Genomic DNA, 17,583 nt, shown 5'->3' on the forward strand with positions numbered 1-17,583 from the left:
ATGATTGAATTCAAGATTGATGGGAATCAGCCACTGTGATACCATCATCGTTATAACAAAAACGCCTGACACATTAAACCTTAACAACCATGTACGACAATGAATTGTCCTGCATTCTTATTTCTAAGGGCAAACCACCATGTCATTTCCTTCTTTACCACTGAAACTCAACCCGGCGCCTAACTTCTTCTCTGAATACTCCGTTGTCGTGCCAGCCTCCTTAAAAGACGCATATGCGACCTTGGGAACCTCGGCTGGTCACGAACGCGTCTGTCGCCTTTTCAAAGGTTGCACCTCGGTCGATCTGTTGCATAAAGACGAAATCGCGCTCCCAATACCCACGTATCCGGATGGAAAACAGCTTGCTGACGTTGCCGTGCGCACAGCCAAAGCCAGTGACGATGCAGCCAAAGACGAACGTGGCAATTCCCCTATAATAACGCGTCAACACTTCACAATGGTGGAGACAATCCCTCTTCTATTCGGCCTCTTCAACTCGCAGGTCATGCTCAAAGGAACTATGTCATGGGACAACGTTGCACTCACTGCGCTGTCGAAATCGTCTGATTCTCCAGAATCAGGCGTTCCGCCAGCCCAGGAAACCCCCACTCTTTATGCTCTGTATGAAACCGTTGGAAATATGGGAATCATGGTATGGAAGTTGCGGATATTTACTCGCGATCAGGGTGACCCCTCGAGGACGAAAGTGACGGAAAAAATTGAAGGATGGGCACCAGGTTGGATTCGGCCTGTCGTGCAAAACGAGACTACGAAAGGACACAGGTGAGCTCGATTGATTGGGTTTAACGCGTACCTAATGAGATTTGTTTGTAGAGCGCATATGCATTTGTACCACACCCTTTTCTAAGATACCCATCACAATAGAATCTCTTTTAACATATCTGGTTTCGGATAACGCGCAGATTTAATCATCTCAATTATATTGGTGACGTCTTCCTGCCTCGCGTGAATGGTTATACTACTCACCCTTTAATATCATCTGGCTGGTCTTTGCTTGGACGGTTGTCTAACCTAATCATACCATCAAGGTTGCTGATTTCTCTGATCGCAAGGAGTAATTTGATTTGCAGATGTTGGCTTCAGGCGCACCATTGTTCAAAAATGAGTGGCAAGATTTGTTCAAGTTTGGAAGAGTGCCATCCATCACGAGGTGTTTAACTCGAATCGGTGGCCCGTTGTTTACATTTTATTCCGGGAGGCACCGATTTTTTGTATATATAATCATCATCCTCCAGGCCACCAGTCACAACTACCTTTTTCCCCAGTACATTTTCTGTGGTTCATCATGTCCGAAGAACCGTGAGCACCCTCTTTTGCCTTATTTTCTTTAGTTTTTCCAATAACGATTTCCTTGTAGAATCCCCAAACTCGACGCTCAGTTGTTCGATTCTAAAAGCCCTCACCTTACCTCTGGGGTCAAGATTGGTATTGGTTTGTTTAACAGGGACACTGGGGTCGTTGGCAACAACAACAAGCCAATCAAAGTCATCGAGTGGACTTTGATCTTGCACCATAAAAACTATCGATCTTCTTCCCGTACAATCCACGGCATCTACAAATCTCAGCCGGACCCGACCTCCAAATCTGACGCAGAACGCGCGCAGGACCGCGACGAATGGGTGTGGAAGTTGCGAGACCCTCAGAATGCACAGTCCCACACCGATTTATCCGAGCCTATCGGTATCATTCACGTCGCCAATTTTCCATGGTCGCATGAACTTCTACAATCTGCAATCGAGACCAAATTCAAAGCTGAAAAGGGTAGCGATAACCCTGGCATGGTCTCCATGTGGTCCTCCAGCGGTTGGACGATCCGTGTGTTGCATTACCTGCAAGAGTGGTACGGGACGGACACTGGGTTTCGGCTTCCGTGCAGCACTCGCAGGCTGCACGACCTGATCAAGGAGAAAGCGACCGCGTTGAAGGCGATGAATCATCGAAACGGGAAAGTGCCCATTGTCAATCTTGATGACTCTGAACCGTATAATACTAAACGCAAAGATAAAACCAAGAATCGCGGAAATCGATCGTGAGGGATGGATTGCAGCGCATTGTCCCCCTCTCTAATGTACTAGTTGCATCTATGTCTATGATCTTCTTGCTTATGCTCTATGTATGCCACACATTATGATTTTACAATACGTCCACTCTGTTTTACCTCGTTACTTAGCATAGTATACTTCTCTATATGCTTGGTTATATATTTGATAATCGTTATCCTGTGTGACCTCTCTCTGAGTACTGGGTTGATATGCATGCCACAATGGTATTCCTGTCATGTTGTTTGCCCTCTTTCCTCATTAGGAAGCTAAGCGCTGAACACAGTTACGCTTTCCAGTGCCATTTAAGCACGTCTCTCTCTCAAAAAAAAAGACGCGATGTACAAGGATTTGTATAATCACATTGACCGCTAGACATTATGGCAGATGTAGATGCAGAGGTTTCAATATGTAGTACTGTGTAGCATTCGCAAAAACACCATGAGTTGGCACACGCGACATTAAAGTTGGTGATATGTCCGAGTATATGTATACATACATTAGGAGGCAACAATGGCTCGTGTAGAAACCCCGGTTTTTTTCCAAGCAGGCGCACAATAGTCGAATTTGATAACGAAATCGATAGAGAAACTAGGACCTCCATTTCTATCAGATTCAACAGTCATGCTCAATTATTCGGCTCTTCACGCAGTGCCATACCCTTAGTTTGGAAGACTGGATCTGGCTCTGCCCTTTTAGATAATGAAGCTTCTCATCACCAAGGTTAGTAAACTCGGACATAACACCATAGTGACGGAAACCGGGGCCAAATATGGTGGAGGCCTGACAATTTCAAAAAATATTGAAGACAATGGACGGCTTCCAGGACCTTCTTGTTTAGGACAACAGTGCCACAAATTTTACTCTATAAAAGAGAGCCGTTCGAACACTTTAACCAACATAGTACTTCCCCCTCATCCACCGCATTCCAGCTTACAGTTAAGTACGTCCTTCAAGTTTCGTCGTCAGTAATTTTTTGCTACCTATATATAAAGTTCAACTAACAAACACCCTTCTTGCAGAAATGGCTCCAACTACCAGATTCGGCATTGCTTTATTGAAGAAGTTGGACCGCAATCGAAACGGCCCCGAAAATCAGTGGGCGCTCGTTGCACATCCCACCGATTTCACCGCCAGAGATGCTGCATTATACTGCGCCACAGAGTGCAATACCACAATGTCCGGATGGACCATCTTGATCCAACGTGGATCTGTTTTGCAAACCGCTAGAGAATTGCACTGGAAGCTAGTTGGGATTCTCGAATTCGATAACCGAAACGGCCCTGACGTGAAGATGAACATGACAGAGTTGGATCAGTTTGTTCGATGGATGGACCCGCACATGAATGGCTGCGACCCCAGCGGCGAGTCGGGGGGATGGTCCTCTTTGAAGTGGGTTATACGTGTCTTGAATATATTGCACGAGGCAAACAAGGTGAAAATTCCGCTCCCACCGGCGTTGATGGGAGCTAGGATTAGGGAAAGGGCAGATTATTTGGTTCGGGAGGAGTTTAGAAAGAAGCCAGCGACGGGAGTGTTGGTTATTAGTATCTACAATAGGTGACCTGATCAGAAAAAATATTCTGTGTACTCCAATCACTGCTAGTTACTGCGTTTAAACTCTGTACATTGTCTAACTCGTGTGTTATCACGTTTTTCTTCCAATTCTACTACTTTGACATCTTCATCAAACTCTGAATGAGAAACACTTTATTTGCGGAGACCAGTGACCTGAATCTTGGCCCTTAATTTTTTTAAATCCACCATATCGCACACAATAACGTGTACATTTACAAACTGTGGCATTTTACGTTGATTATTTCACAGCGTAGTAATTGCTGACCCACCAAACGAAACCGGGCGAAGGCACGCGCGCTTGAAGATGGATGTTAGCCACTGTTGACTAAATGGGACTATATCACTTCGAGTTCCAGGTGATTCCAGATAGTAGCATATTCTATTTTCCCGATCCGAGGCATTTTTGTCAGGTCTAAGCGTCCCGACGCTTTGTTGTGTCTAAGTTTAGACGCCAAAGCAGCAAATGTACTATGGTTGGTATTGTCGAACGCATTCGATATGTGTCCAAAGTTCTCAAAATAATAGGCTCATTCGGGAGATGTAATAGACGAGTTGCGAGGGAAACACAGTGTTGGGCCAAGTTTTCTTTGTGTGTTAAAATTTATTGCACCTAGTCATTTCAACAGTGAATTCCGTAGAATTACCGTTATCCCCGGCGGGGTCTCTGAATGGAAGAATGAAGAAAGGTATACTCGAAAGTTGGTGATTAGATTAACATCCTAATATGGACTACAACGACGCTCATTAACGTTAGTCCTATCCGTGGCCATTGTCTGCCTGGTGAGCAGCATATGCAGCGTTTAGGCTTCTTTACGTTCTGGGATATAGGATCCCCAATGTTGCAAAGGGTTATGGTATAGAAATTAGGTATAAAGAGGCCCACCTCTGCGATGGAAGACAGACCCATTTCCTTCGTCTCCACCATATCTACATCCGTTCTTTCCTCCGTAAGTATCCCATGCATGCTACACTTCCTTCATTAGACGCTGATTTTTATAACCCCAAAATACCAGAACCAACATCATGCCTTCCGTTCACATTGGTATTGCGGTTTACCACCAGGTCGATGACCGCGGTCGCACCATCAGCCCACACTGGGCCCTCGTCGCACATTCCACCAACTTCCTCACCGCAGAAACCACCGTGTACCAAATAGTTCGCACTACCACTGGCTGGGCTACCCGTCACAAATCCAACGTCTACCTCCCCGACGCACCGACCCTCATCGGTGTCATCGACCTCGGCCACATAAACGTCCCCCTCACAGCCCTCTCGTCTCATGTTGTTGAGGTTCCGCCTTCCAAGGGCGGTGAGAACCCCAGCGCGCTGTTCTTGTGGGACTGCGCTGCGTGGACTATTAAGGTTCTATATGGCCTTCACGAAAAGGGATACTATACTTTGGCATGTCCTGCTCAGCAAGTATACTCGCGTGTTTTGGAGAGAGTCGGGACGCTGAGAGCCATGCGCGCTTCCGCAAACACCATGCCCATCATTCATTTCTGAGTTCCGATATTTTTAGGAACCCCATCACCGACACATGCCTCAGGCTGCTTCATTTTATACCCCTTTCTTCAGTATCTTCCAAAACCATCGAAAAACACAAAAAAATGACATTCAATAGCTACAATAATCACATCATCTCGTCTCATTTGCATTTTCTAGCTTTCTAGTTTTCAGTTTCTCCTTCCATTGCTTTGTATGTACATGTGTTGTCATGCTTTCCCTTTGTGTACGTCGTCCAAATACAGATTGTGTGCCCTCTTTCCTCTTTCGGAAGTTGAACCATGTGGCTTTATGACTTTGAGCCCCGCGAGCCGGCGGTTAGATCAGATAAGATGAATACAAGGAGGTATTAGTGAATCCGCTGCCTGAACTAGACAGTAAATTGAGGTCTTGAAAGTCCGAGAGGTCCGCTATGAACGACAATGGAGATGCAAGAACAATGGAAATCAAGCCACTCATAGTACAGTTTGGCCCAACACCGCCAGAGAATACATATATAACGCGCGCCACGGAGATCCTCTGCCTCTTCGCAGCCAACCTTTACATCCAACCCCAAGGCAGCAAGCAGAAGGCACCTCACACACCACCCTCCAACCGTCCAATGTCCTCAACTAAGATAGGCATCGCCATCTACGCCCAACAAGGCACCTACAACCGACCGCGTCCCCCGCACTGGGCGCTCGTGCTCCACCCGACGTCGTACAGCGCGCCAGACGTGCGGGTGTACCATATCAGGGGCCGCAACGGCGTGTGGACGCTAGGACACGACGTACGCGAGCTCCAGGGTATGGGCGACCTTATGGGTGTGCTGCATATCGCTGACATCCCTCCGGAGCGAACTGCACCACTCAACGACAACAACAGCACCCACAACCACGGACAGGAACATATTCACGGCGAGCCCGTCGCGACCACAACCACCACCCCAGCACCTACAACCACTGCCGTGCAAAGGTTGTCCAGCTTCCAGCTTGATGATCTCGACGCGTTCATCCAGCAGTTCCCGGCGACGAAGCAGGGAGATGACCCGAGCAAGCTGTTCGTGTGGACGTGCGAGTCGTATGTCATCCGTGTGTTGGCATATCTGAGCCGCGAAGGCGCGCTGCAGCTACCGTGCGTGCCGGAGGAGATGTATGATTACACCAGGCGAAGGATTGCGGTGTTGAAGGCGCTGCCAAGAGACGGGGATGGGATTTGCATTGTGCCTTTTGCAGAGTGAATTTGTGAAATATGGAATTGAGGTTCGTTGCATGTTGCGTCTTGTTCGCGAATTGGACCTGAGTGGATGAATGAAAACATCAGGAAAGAGAAAAATGAGGGTATATGTTGTTGTATTCAACAGTTTTTTGTACTATAAAGATTAGAATGAAAGATATAATCGTCCTAGGGGTTAGATATGGTGATTTCAAGATACAATCTCCGTCGAACGAGCTGGAGAAAAAGCAAAATAAAGTTTGTACAAGTATCAACAGCTATTGTTGCTGGAACAACGGATACGCTGGAATATCTGTCGCGTTGACGACTGGTGTTGTGGCAAACAGGGATGCAATGAAATCGGCGCCTGGAATTGGGATGCCTTTCTTTTGCCTGTTGATGCATTGAACAGTCAGTAGGGTTCGGGTCGAACGTTTCATCCGAGACTCACAACTCGCGAACTAAAAAAAGAGTGGTAAACGACGAACGTGGGTACTATAATTAGCGGGGCAATTGGTGAAAGTAAAAAAGCAGGCCGCACGCACCTCGAATGATGAAATTGGCTAGGACAGCTACAAAGAGTACAACACTGAGAATTACAGGGCCTGCGAGCGCGTCTGGAGGCAATTCATCAGCATACACACGAAAAAGTGCACGATAGAGTACGAACCGAAATGGCCAGGGTCTCTGCGACGAATTAAGGTGATTCGATGTTGATACAAGCAGTAGCCATACACCTAGAACGTCGGATAAGTCGATGAGGCGGGAAAGTTGAAAAAAGAACTCACGAGCACGCAGACGCTCACAAAGGCGTAGAAATACGCGAAACGACGTGCGATATCATCTTTTGAAGCGTTGAAAAGCCCCAACGATAGCGCAGCCATTAAGACGGAGATCCCGAGCCATGATATCCATGCTATTCATCAGATGTGAGCATCCTGTTGACTGCCAAACCAACAAAGGAGATAGAGCGCACTTCGTTCATTCGCAAACCAGACTTTGCCCTCAACCTTGACTGAAGTCGGAATCTTCTTCGGAACGCGCACCTTGGGCGGGAGAGTGTTTATAGAATGATAATCTCTGACGGTTGGGCGCTCGTTCGCATCGTTGGTCTCGGTCTCTGGGATGTTGTCCGCGCGAAGATGACGACTGGGGCGTCGCACATTGGGGAGGGACGCGAGAGCGGACTGGGAAAAGGGGGAGAGGATTGCCTGCCAGGATTTGCGGAGAATTGATTCGCTGTGCTCCGAGTCCCTGAGCTGGGCGTCGGGGTGAACGCCGTCGCTGTTCTGTGCAGCGGCCATGGAGGTTGAGCGAAAGGAGGATAATGCGGCAGGAGACGGCACGAAGGCGGAGATTGAACAATGAAAGCCGGAATGATGTGTGTGACGGCCTCGAGATGTCTAGAACAGTGTGACATCATGTCGTAGTTGCTAGAATGCTCTCGGACATTCATTGGGCACGCACACCATACCGCAATAAATACTCCTCTCCTGTTCTTTCTGTCCGACATTTACTGTTTCCCCAACACACACTATGGGCAAAGACTACTATAAGCTTCTTGGCGTCGACAAGTCGGCGTCAGACGATGAAATCAAGAAGGCCTACAAGAAAATGGTATGTCCCGCTCTCCTCCCCTCCGCTCAGTTTCACTGACATAGCTCACAAGGCCTTGAAATGGCATCCTGACCGCAATACCAAAAACAAAGAGGAAGCCACTACCAAATTTAAAGAGGTAATTCTCCTTCTATTTCTGTCTTCCTTATTACGTCTCATTAACGCCCTGTCCAGATCTCAGAAGCCTTCGAGGTTCTGAGCGATAGCAACAAACGTGCGGTCTACGATCAGTTTGGAGAGGAGGGCCTCAAAGGAGGAGGTGCGGCTCCGGGAGCCGGCGGACCCTCTGGTTTCTCTGGATTCAGTGGTTTCCCTGGTGCGGGAGGTCCTGGCGGAACAACATTCACATTCACTTCCAACGGTCCTGGAGGATTCGGCGGTGCTGGTGGAGGATTCAACCCAACAGACCCAGAAGAGATATTCAGGTAGGCTCCTTTCGTTACAGTTCCGTAAGTTCCCCGCATTCTGACGTCATGGCTTCTTTACAGGCGGATGTTTGGCGGTGGAGGTTTGTTTGGTGGTATGGGTGGTATGGGAGGCATGGGCGGAATGGGAGGCGGCCCACGGCGCGGCAGCGCCAGTATGTTTGCCGACGAAGACGACGACATGAATGGCGGTTTTTCATTTTCAGGGATGCCCGGGGGCATGCCTGGCGCCGGCAGAGGGCGACCAACAGCACAGCGGACAAATTCGCGCCGTCCACCGTCACCAGAAAAGCCATCAGAAATCACAAAACCCCTCAAGGTTTCCTTGGAAGACCTCTACAGCGGCACAACGAAGCGTCTCAAAGTTGGCCGACGGTTACTGAACGGCACCACAGAGGATAAGGTGCTCGAGATCCAAATCCATCCCGGATGGAAAAGTGGAACAAAGATTCGTTTCCCCCGCTCAGGCAACGAGCAGCCGTCCGGAGAATCGCAAGACCTCGTCTTTGTCGTCGAAGAGAAACCACACGCTGTGTTCAAGCGCGAAGGCAACGATCTACATGCGAATGTCAAGATCCCACTCGTGGAAGCGTTGACAGGCGCGCCAACGCCTACAGGCAAGCTGTCGAAAACACTTGAGATGCTTGATGGGCGGAAGCTGCAGATACCTGTGCCAATGGGCATCGTCAAACCTGGCCAGTCATTAGTGATACCAGGAGAAGGCATGCCCATCCGGAAAGACGGCGTTGCGCAGAAGAAAGGCGACCTGATAGTCAACTGGGAGGTCACATTCCCTACCACCCTGACGGCTGCGCAGAAGGAGGGTCTCCGCAAGATCCTCGCGTAATCCCCCTGCCCATCTCTGGTTTTCACCCCCTCAATCTACATCACTAAAACCTATCGACTTCCCTAATTTTTTTTCGGACTTTCGTTGTTGTTTTATTATTTTCGTTTATTTCTATCTTTTCATTGATACTAGATAGATACCCACCTGTATTTCAACGCAATGTATTAACACCGCATCATTCAATTGCAGCCGCTAGCTTCTGATTCTGTGCTTGGTGTGTGCTAGATTGTACGAATAAAGTTACAGGCAAGTTGATGGTGCAAATGCACGATTGTGTTTTAACACCGACAATCGTGTGACGGTCACAGTGTACCCTTGAGTCCTGATTAAAATTACTTGTTTTCCCAAACCACCATCAAGACGGCCAGCCATTGGGAAGCCATGCAACATTATGATAATGCGACGCTGATGAAACGGTCATAAGACCAACCTTCTCTTCTTCGCAGTGCCCAAGATGTTTCGCAATGATTTCGCTCAGGAGAAATTGTGGCACCAACAGGCCCGGAGTGCTGCGCTTTGAATGAGGCGTCGTCAATTCAATATCTGTTATCTTTTCCCAGAGGCGGCGCGAGGGGATTCTTCGCTAACGTCCAAGTGCGCTCCCATCTCTCTGCTGTGTCTCCTTTTTCTGACAGATTTTATTTAATTTTAATTTTAAACTCGATTTTTGCGCAGTGTGACTCAAAGTTGACCTCGAACTTTGTTTTATCATGCGCAACTCGCTTTCTCTCACTGGGAGATTGGAAAGAAAGTTTGATGGTAAACCATCATACATACTTCCTTCTATAAATTCATCCCATCATCATCATCATCATCGTCGTCTTCATCGATCATATCCAATTGCGTCGTGAGTTCTCGCATACCCAATCTTACCTCGTATTTTAAACCAATCTTTTTTTCACATGTTTAGCGACAGGCCAAACATAGGCTGAACTATACTAGCCCAGTTATTTCTGATGGATGGGGTTGGTACAGGCGCGACCAGAATAGAATGTGCGGCGATGGACGACAACGAGCGAACGCATGGGGTTGGACATCGTTGGGCATATGGCGCGCTGTTCGCTATGCTCGTCGCGAATTTCTCATGTTGCTCAGTGGCGTATACCAGGACGATGGTGCTTCATGATCAGGGTTTCTCTGTTCACGTGCAACAGTTTTCTCAAACTCGCTCATGCGCATATACGAAGGCCTAATAGTAATCAATAATCTTGCCTTTGTGTGTGGCTCTCATGTTGCTTCGATTGGCCTTTGGCTCCTACTCGGCACTCTACCCTACCCGAGCATCTACACCCCTTTGTTATTGATCTTGCTCTTTGACTTACTGCATGGGGTTCCCGAGGTGCTATGGTCTATTTTGCTCTCGACAGCGTATCTATCTCGATGTCCAATAACCTTCGATCATGGGCAAGTATGCTTAACCAAACTGGGGCACCACGAAACGGACGGACCAACGACTAACTTATCATATCCTAGAGGACGATCGCCGTCAAAAACGTTGTCTCCAATGAGGACCTTGATGCCTTTTCCCAGACTTTCTGGCAACACTTCCCGCTGCTACTGGATTTAGGCGCTAGAAGATGTTCTGTAGCGCCTTGCTATATGTTTAAACATATCTGTTTTTTGACATGGCGTCGCATGAGCTTAAATGCCATTGCATCATATCATTTGATGGAAAAACAATGGATCCACCGTTTTTTTTCCTCGAAAGAGAGCCATTTGGACAGGACAGAGTATGTGAGACTCTCGAACATAGGCAGACGCTACAGAAATATCGTCGATGTATGCCTCCCTGATATCAGTGTGCTAAACTCTAAGTGCATCATTGTGCTCGCGCCTGCTCGGTCACAGGTCGGCCTTTAGGCTGGCCGAAGGATTTACCTTTTTATCCTTTCCTGAATCCGCAGCGTCCGTAGGCCTTGCAATTCAATGTAGTCCTCGAGCGGCATTCTCTACCCTCATTCTTACTGCCGTACTAATCATCGTCATCGATTGTGAACGGCTATGATCCTCCTTCATGTGATGTCACGAAATGTACGGGCCAATGACTGCTTTGTACCCTCGAAGATCGTTATCAGCATCGTTATCAATTTTCTTCTGACTTCAGTCCGGTCGGTGCTTCATCTTAGGCTTCTTCGCGACAACTACGGCCAGAAGAATAGACTAGAAGGCCATGCGCAGCCTTGCTTTCTATGGTTTGCGTCGACTCCTGCAGCGTGAAGGTGATGCGGGAAGAGATCGTGCATCATTTCGTATGATGGATAAGTACATATTGCTCGTATGTTCCATCCCAATATGTTTGCCCTCAAGTTTTCGTAGAATGAATTGTTGTTTCCCAGCGCTCCAGCGCGGCGAAAATTTTCCCCACCGCATGCGGCGGCTTAATCCCGGGGGGTAGCTTACATCGCCTGTAAAGCGTCAGCAAACTTTATATGATGCAGGTTATGCTCAGCCGTGCTGATCGAGTACTCTGGCCGCGGGAGAATGGGTTCCTCCTCTGCGCGTTGGCTACGTGCGTGGTTTGTGGTGATATTTTTAGCTCACTTTAGCCGCAGAAAACGGAGACTTTGATGGAGACTGACATGATGGCAAAGCTCTTATATCCGAAATAGGGAAGCCACAAATACCCAATATCTCGGGAGATGACATTTGACGATAGGAGCGTGGAGTGCCTTGGGTAAAATGGGCGTGCTTAGACATGCTTCTATCAAAAGAATCGCGTGGACAACCAGGACGCAAATTGTATCGTACACTTAAACCTAAGGACATGCCGACAGTTTTGACTCCGTCCCTTACATCCCCCTTCAACCCTTCTCTCTTTGTCGAGCAACCACGATGTCGAGTCTCAATAGCGGTTTACCACTCAACAGTACCTTGGGCGCGGCTTATTTGGGGACGCTGGCGGCGGCATTGTACGTTTACTATTAAGCCAACTTGAAGAAAATGGAATGGAATTAATTTCTAATTTTATAACCCGCTTGTAAACAGGATGTATGGTTTGACCACCTTGCAGACCTTCTTGTACTTCAATAGCTATAGAAGTGATAAGCGATGGCTTTCGACTATGGTGTGTTTCTGAATAATCCAGTGATATAACCTCCGATTCCTGAAGCTCGCGCTTGTAGATCCTGATCCTGTGGTTAGTCTAAATTTTCTCTCCTACAACAGACAGACAGTTGAAGGGGGCCCTCCTAGGATCCTGGATTCAATACACTTCGCCTTCACCGCCCATGGGGTCTACTTCTATCTGATAACAAACTTTGGAAACTTTGCCGCAGTTCAGTCGCCCACTTGGTGAGTACACTTTTAATTAAATTAAATCAAGTCAATTAATCGGATTAATCTTGCTGCAGGAGTATACTGGTGCAAGTATATGCCTCGGTAGAGTCCATCTTAATACTCTATATTGAATGTATCCTGATTTTTACGTCAGACAATGATTGGCGCCATGGTGCGATGGTACGCGTCTATTTTGCTAAACACTATTAGATCAATCCACTGATATGATGGTTGCTCCCAGTATATTTGGGTGGAGAGTTCAAATACGTGGGTCTATACCGTTGTGTGACTTTTCAAGGTGCTGAGAGCGGGTGACACACAGTTTGCGGAACTCAAAGAGCGCTGGGTGCAGCAATTTTCGGCATTGTGGTGCGTAACTGTGATCATTCAGGCGTCCGTGCGGGTTACCAATGTGCTGTTAACAGGCTGTCCTTTCTCTCCTCTCTGCTGGTGAGTTATTTGTCACCCTGCTTATTTCTTCTTTATTGACGAAGAACACCAGTTACTGCATATGGTTAGTGACTGATGAAGACTTGATTCCTTTCGTTCGTTCGAGCTCATAGTATTGTCTTTAAATCCAGTTTTTGCATCACGATCGTGAGTCGAATATTTAACTTCATGCTACACATCCTCATAGGTCTTTAGATTTACTCTAAATACTTTCGCCAAAATGAACAAGATGTCGGTGAGTAGATTACTCAAAATTCGTTAATTAAGCCACCTTGACTCATTCATCGTCCTTTATCGTTAAAAGTGGCTTCTTTACCTAGGATTTGCAGCCGACGTTATCGCAGATGTTTTAATTGCTGTCTCGCTCTGTACAATTCTGCTTCGCAGCAAAACTGGCATCAAAAGGTGCTTCAAATTTTGGGCACTATATGACTCGTTACTCATTTTTTCTATAGTACAGACTCGAAAGTGTCATTTATCATGGCATTTACGGTTAATACTGGTACGTAATTCCCGAAGATCGACATTAAATGACTGAAATTAACGCGGCAACAGGTCTGCTCACAAGGTTAGATTTTTGTATAATACATATCAGCATGCTCTCGATTTTGATATTAATATTTGACTAGCATTTGCGCCCTGGCATGCCTAATCACGGTAAATCTCGTTCATTTTCATCATGTTGGTCTCCAATCTGAAATTGTCATCTAGTACGCGATCTGGCCTCAACGTTTCATTTTCCTCGGTATCTACTTTGCCCAGAGCAAACGTGCGTGTTAGCAGATACTATCATCCGTGAGTAAATAACTGACGGGCACTCATTCAAATCTAGTTTATGTCAACGCCTTGTTGGGATCTTTGAACGCACGAGGCAACATAGGACAGTCACAAGCCGGAACTACAATGATCGTCCCAGGGACATCCCTTGGAACCAGGTCCATTGCTTTCAATGATCTAGATCTGATAGAAATTGGCACGACAGTTGAGAGGAAAACATTCAGCGATGGGAGAGACCTCTCACATCATGATTCCTCCGCCGGATCAGAAACAAACCACTAGTACACTCCCTTTAACATTTTCTATGTATCACCACAACGCATATTATATACCAACTGACTGTATAGTACTTGTAAGCATGAACCAAAATCAAACAGTATTAACAACAACCTTTACTTTGCTCTTCTTTTGCCACCTAACCGCAATTCCATTAGGGACGTCGGTATCAACTATTGCCGAGATATGTCAAACATTGATTCTCACACTACGACACCGAGCAAAGCTCACATGATTAGAGAAATCAACTGCTACGTATTGCTTGATTTGTGAGCGCTTGTTTGAGCTAAAAATAGACCATCATCTCCTAGAAGCAAAAACGTCCGTTTATCTCTCATGGCTATGTCTGGCTATGCTTTCAAGCTGGGTGGTTACCGGCACAAGCCCATTAAACCTTCTATCTTTGGATAAAATACGAACTGTAAACAGAGGCGCAAGGCCGGAACTACATCACAAAAACCCCGCCTAACCCCGACCAAATTTCCTCCTAATTTCCTGAACCAAGATCTTCCACTATCCATGAAGAATTTATGAGGATTCATGCTTCAGCCTCCGTGTTTCTCTGATGAAATGATTAGGTGGGTCATGGTTCAAATTTTATGCAGGTCTTACGATCAATAGACTGCTAGAGGATCCGGAAAAATGTGACTATCATGATTACTTGACTCTTTCGCTCGATATATTGCCACATGATATTTCTATTCTACACCAACAGTCCGCAAAGGAGTGACGTTACCATAACAAATGCATGAAACGCAGCACCTATCAGGAGTTCATAATGTGAGCGATACCCGCATAACTACCCTCATTCCTCGACATCATGCAAGGTGAAACTGGCAAAAGAGTCTGTAAACCCATAGTCTGCAGATGATGGCCGTCTGCTCGGGCCGTGAATACTTTATCAGATTGATTAGGATGCTTCCATGACTCTACTCTATTGTCAACTACCGTCACAAGTTCGCACAGGAATAGGAAGCCTATGTACGTTCCATTTCTATTCTCGGCGATCAGGATTCTAACGCAAAGTGAAGTCCACTGCCGTGTCTACATACAGCGATACATGCGCAGTTGGGCTTCATATTTGGGTATCTTTGCTGGTCTTCTCGAACAAGAGGGTGTACATTTCACACCAAAACATCAGATCGATGGAAATTTGGCTGTGATTACACGGTTCTTGATATCGGGACGCGCTTAGCCTAACACATACAGAGAAATAGCATGTGTTGGTGTCCCCACAGCTTGTAGATAGGCTACATTGTTTTCCACTTAAAGAAACGCTCTTTGGATTTTATGCCTTTCGATCTTGGCTCTAGGCCACCACCCCCTCGATATGGAGCATACTTCGGTTCAGGAGAATGAGAGCTCACTCAGTAACAGAGCGTTGGCAAAGTTGGAAGATTCATCACTGGAGTCCAATAACCCTACCAACAAGCCTGCAAGAGGATTTCGGTTTTGGGTGGTTTTTTTCTCGCTTTTTGTAGCGGTATTTCTTATTTGCCTGGAGGCGGTGAGTCTTTATGCTTGGTGCCTGTGGCTACCGCTCTGAGACGTAATATTATGTAGACTGTGGTTTCCACTGCTTTACCAACAATTGCAAAGGATCTAGCCCTATCACAGTTTGTGTGGATAGGATCTTGTTATGCATTAGCAAATGCAGCCGCGCTTCCCCTATGCGGTGGTTTTGCTCAGGTGAGAATTTGACTTCAGTATGTTTGCCCTGCCTCGAGCCTCTGAACTTGATTGCCCCAAGGTGTTCGGCAGAAAGCCCGTAATATTGGGCTCGCTTATTTTGTTCATAATCGGGTCGGCTATTGGAGGATCTGCACATAATCAGTCAACAATACTAGCCGCCCGTGGTACGTAAAATTGTTCCTGAAGCGATAATTACACGTTTCATGCAGAAGTGTTTAGTTATTCAAGGTGTTGGGGGAGGGTGCACACTCGCAATTTGTACCATTATTGTGTCTGATTTAGTCTCTTTGTCGGAACGAGGAGCCTTCAATGGGATTCTGGGCCTGTAAGTCACCATATGATTCAGTTAATATACCGACTGATTGAACCATGACAATAGTGCCTTCTGTATTGCTGGTGGTATAGGCCCTGTGGTTGGCGGTGCACTAGCTCAAGAAGGACAATGGCGATGGATTTTCTGTAAGAAGCAACTTGGCATTGTGTTACGACAAAATATTGATTAGCTTTGATTTAGTCATGAATATTCCAATTGCTGTTTTTTGCATTTCAATAATCATATTTTCTTTGCATGTGCCCACTCCGCCAGGAAGTGTGAGTGAGAAGTTAAAAACGATTGACTGGGGGCAAGCCTATTTTTTGCTTTCCAACGATTCAAATACTTATATTTCCATTCATTTGTTTGTAGTGGCAATTTTATTATTGTTGCCAGCACGGCGTCCTGTAGTACTGGATTGACTTGGGGAGGAATTGAGCATCCTTGGAATTCGCCACAAGTCCTCGTACCACTTATTCTAGGACTCCTAGGAACAGCTGCATTTTTTGTATATGAAGCTTTTGTTCCGACATATCCACTTGTAAGTAATTCGGAGATTCACATCAACTCTGTAACACTTACTTTTAATTCTAGATACCATACCACATCTTCGCAAATCGAACCAGTATAAGCGGGTAAGCGGTCACAATTTCTTATTTTGCTATCAGGGAAGAGGCTTAAAATGCAAGTTTAGATTTATTCAGACGTTCATACTCTCCATCCCTCATCTGAGCCTCCTCTGTGCGTACAATATTTGTGCTCCGTCGTTCATATTTCCATGTCTGAAACCATCTATTTTTAGATTACCTTCCTGTGTACTATCAGGCATGTAAAGATGCTTCCCCAACTGCGTCGGGCGTAGACCTTTTCGGCCTTGTGTTCAGTGTTGCACCCATGGCAATGATTTCTGGGCTTTCCGTCAATATCTTTAAGGTTTACAGACCCCAGATAATTGCCGGATGGGTAATCCTAATCGTTGGCTCCGGAGCACTCAGTATTGTAAAGGAGAATTCAACAAGAAGTTTGTCTCTCGGCTTGCAGATCGTTAACGGCATAGGAATTGGGCTGGTTTACATGACAGTATACTTCCCTATCCTGGCGCCCTTGCCTATAACATCCACTGCCCAGGCATTGGCGCTGTACAATTACCTACGCGCCATCGCACAAACCTGGGGGGTAACAATTGGTAGCGCGGTCCTCCAAAATCAGCTTAAGAGTGACCTTCCGGTTGGCTTCACCGATCAGTTTCCAGCCGGGGTCGCTATCGCATACTCGATCATTCCTATCGTTCCAGGCCTGTCGCAGCCGCTAAAAGACCAAGTCCGAGACGCCTTTGCAAAAGGATTGGCGACGCTTTGGCAGGTGCACACAGGTATCATTGGTGCGGGACTTATTGCCTGCCTTTTCATGCGAGGTCTACCATTACACACAGAAGTCGACAAGAATTGGGAACTGGAAGAAAAGGCAGTAAAATCCAAGTAAATAGATAGAAGTATACTGGCACAGCTAGAGCATAATGTACCAAAAGAGAAGTTTTTGAATGCGTGCACCAGTCACATTGAACTAGATTTCAAG

The 17,583-nt window shown here is 46.6% G+C and overlaps 7 protein-coding genes across 7 annotated transcripts; 6 read left to right on the forward strand and 1 right to left on the reverse strand.

Annotated features, from left to right (window-relative positions):
• Positions 1 to 139: 139 nt before the first annotated feature.
• On the forward strand, positions 140 to 2,054 carry JR316_0005778 (uncharacterized protein; the record flags this gene model as incomplete). The annotated part of the gene is made up of 2 exons (XM_047891532.1): positions 140 to 783; positions 1,379 to 2,054. 2 exons carry the CDS (start codon positions 140 to 142, stop codon positions 2,052 to 2,054), a joined length of 1,320 nt encoding a protein of 439 aa, XP_047748881.1.
• Positions 2,055 to 3,084: 1,030 nt separating this feature from the next.
• On the forward strand, positions 3,085 to 5,141 carry JR316_0005779 (uncharacterized protein; the record flags this gene model as incomplete). Its single annotated transcript, XM_047891533.1, has 2 exons — positions 3,085 to 3,600; positions 4,701 to 5,141. 2 exons carry the CDS (start codon positions 3,085 to 3,087, stop codon positions 5,139 to 5,141), a joined length of 957 nt encoding a protein of 318 aa, XP_047748882.1.
• A 601-nt stretch (positions 5,142 to 5,742) lies between these two features.
• Positions 5,743 to 6,360, forward strand: JR316_0005780 (uncharacterized protein; the record flags this gene model as incomplete). The annotated part of the gene is made up of 1 exon (XM_047891534.1): positions 5,743 to 6,360. One exon carries the CDS (start codon positions 5,743 to 5,745, stop codon positions 6,358 to 6,360), a length of 618 nt encoding a protein of 205 aa, XP_047748883.1.
• Positions 6,361 to 6,546: 186 nt separating this feature from the next.
• Positions 6,547 to 7,639, reverse strand: JR316_0005781 (Vacuolar transporter chaperone 1; the record flags this gene model as incomplete). Its single annotated transcript, XM_047891535.1, has 5 exons — positions 6,547 to 6,572; positions 6,881 to 6,952; positions 7,006 to 7,072; positions 7,124 to 7,251; positions 7,312 to 7,639. The coding sequence occupies 5 exons, from the start codon at positions 7,637 to 7,639 to the stop codon at positions 6,547 to 6,549; spliced, it is 621 nt and encodes a 206-aa protein (XP_047748884.1).
• A 232-nt stretch (positions 7,640 to 7,871) lies between these two features.
• JR316_0005782 (DnaJ-like protein subfamily B member 4) lies at positions 7,872 to 9,224 on the forward strand (the record flags this gene model as incomplete). Its single annotated transcript, XM_047891536.1, has 4 exons — positions 7,872 to 7,952; positions 8,005 to 8,070; positions 8,127 to 8,377; positions 8,441 to 9,224. 4 exons carry the CDS (start codon positions 7,872 to 7,874, stop codon positions 9,222 to 9,224), a joined length of 1,182 nt encoding a protein of 393 aa, XP_047748885.1.
• Positions 9,225 to 13,170: 3,946 nt separating this feature from the next.
• Positions 13,171 to 14,009, forward strand: JR316_0005783 (uncharacterized protein; the record flags this gene model as incomplete). The annotated part of the gene is made up of 7 exons (XM_047891537.1): positions 13,171 to 13,185; positions 13,255 to 13,355; positions 13,406 to 13,452; positions 13,506 to 13,518; positions 13,580 to 13,607; positions 13,662 to 13,719; positions 13,783 to 14,009. 7 exons carry the CDS (start codon positions 13,171 to 13,173, stop codon positions 14,007 to 14,009), a joined length of 489 nt encoding a protein of 162 aa, XP_047748886.1.
• Positions 14,010 to 15,333: 1,324 nt separating this feature from the next.
• JR316_0005784 (Efflux pump FUS6) lies at positions 15,334 to 17,490 on the forward strand (the record flags this gene model as incomplete). The annotated part of the gene is made up of 11 exons (XM_047891538.1): positions 15,334 to 15,510; positions 15,567 to 15,692; positions 15,754 to 15,859; positions 15,915 to 15,923; positions 15,978 to 16,020; positions 16,075 to 16,154; positions 16,210 to 16,297; positions 16,381 to 16,549; positions 16,603 to 16,643; positions 16,703 to 16,749; positions 16,811 to 17,490. The coding sequence occupies 11 exons, from the start codon at positions 15,334 to 15,336 to the stop codon at positions 17,488 to 17,490; spliced, it is 1,566 nt and encodes a 521-aa protein (XP_047748887.1).
• Positions 17,491 to 17,583: the final 93 nt, after the last annotated feature.

The sequence above is a fragment of the Psilocybe cubensis genome, chromosome 5 (assembly GCF_017499595.1).
Source record: "Psilocybe cubensis strain MGC-MH-2018 chromosome 5, whole genome shotgun sequence".
Lineage (NCBI taxonomy): Eukaryota > Fungi > Basidiomycota > Agaricomycetes > Agaricales > Agrocybaceae > Psilocybe > Psilocybe cubensis.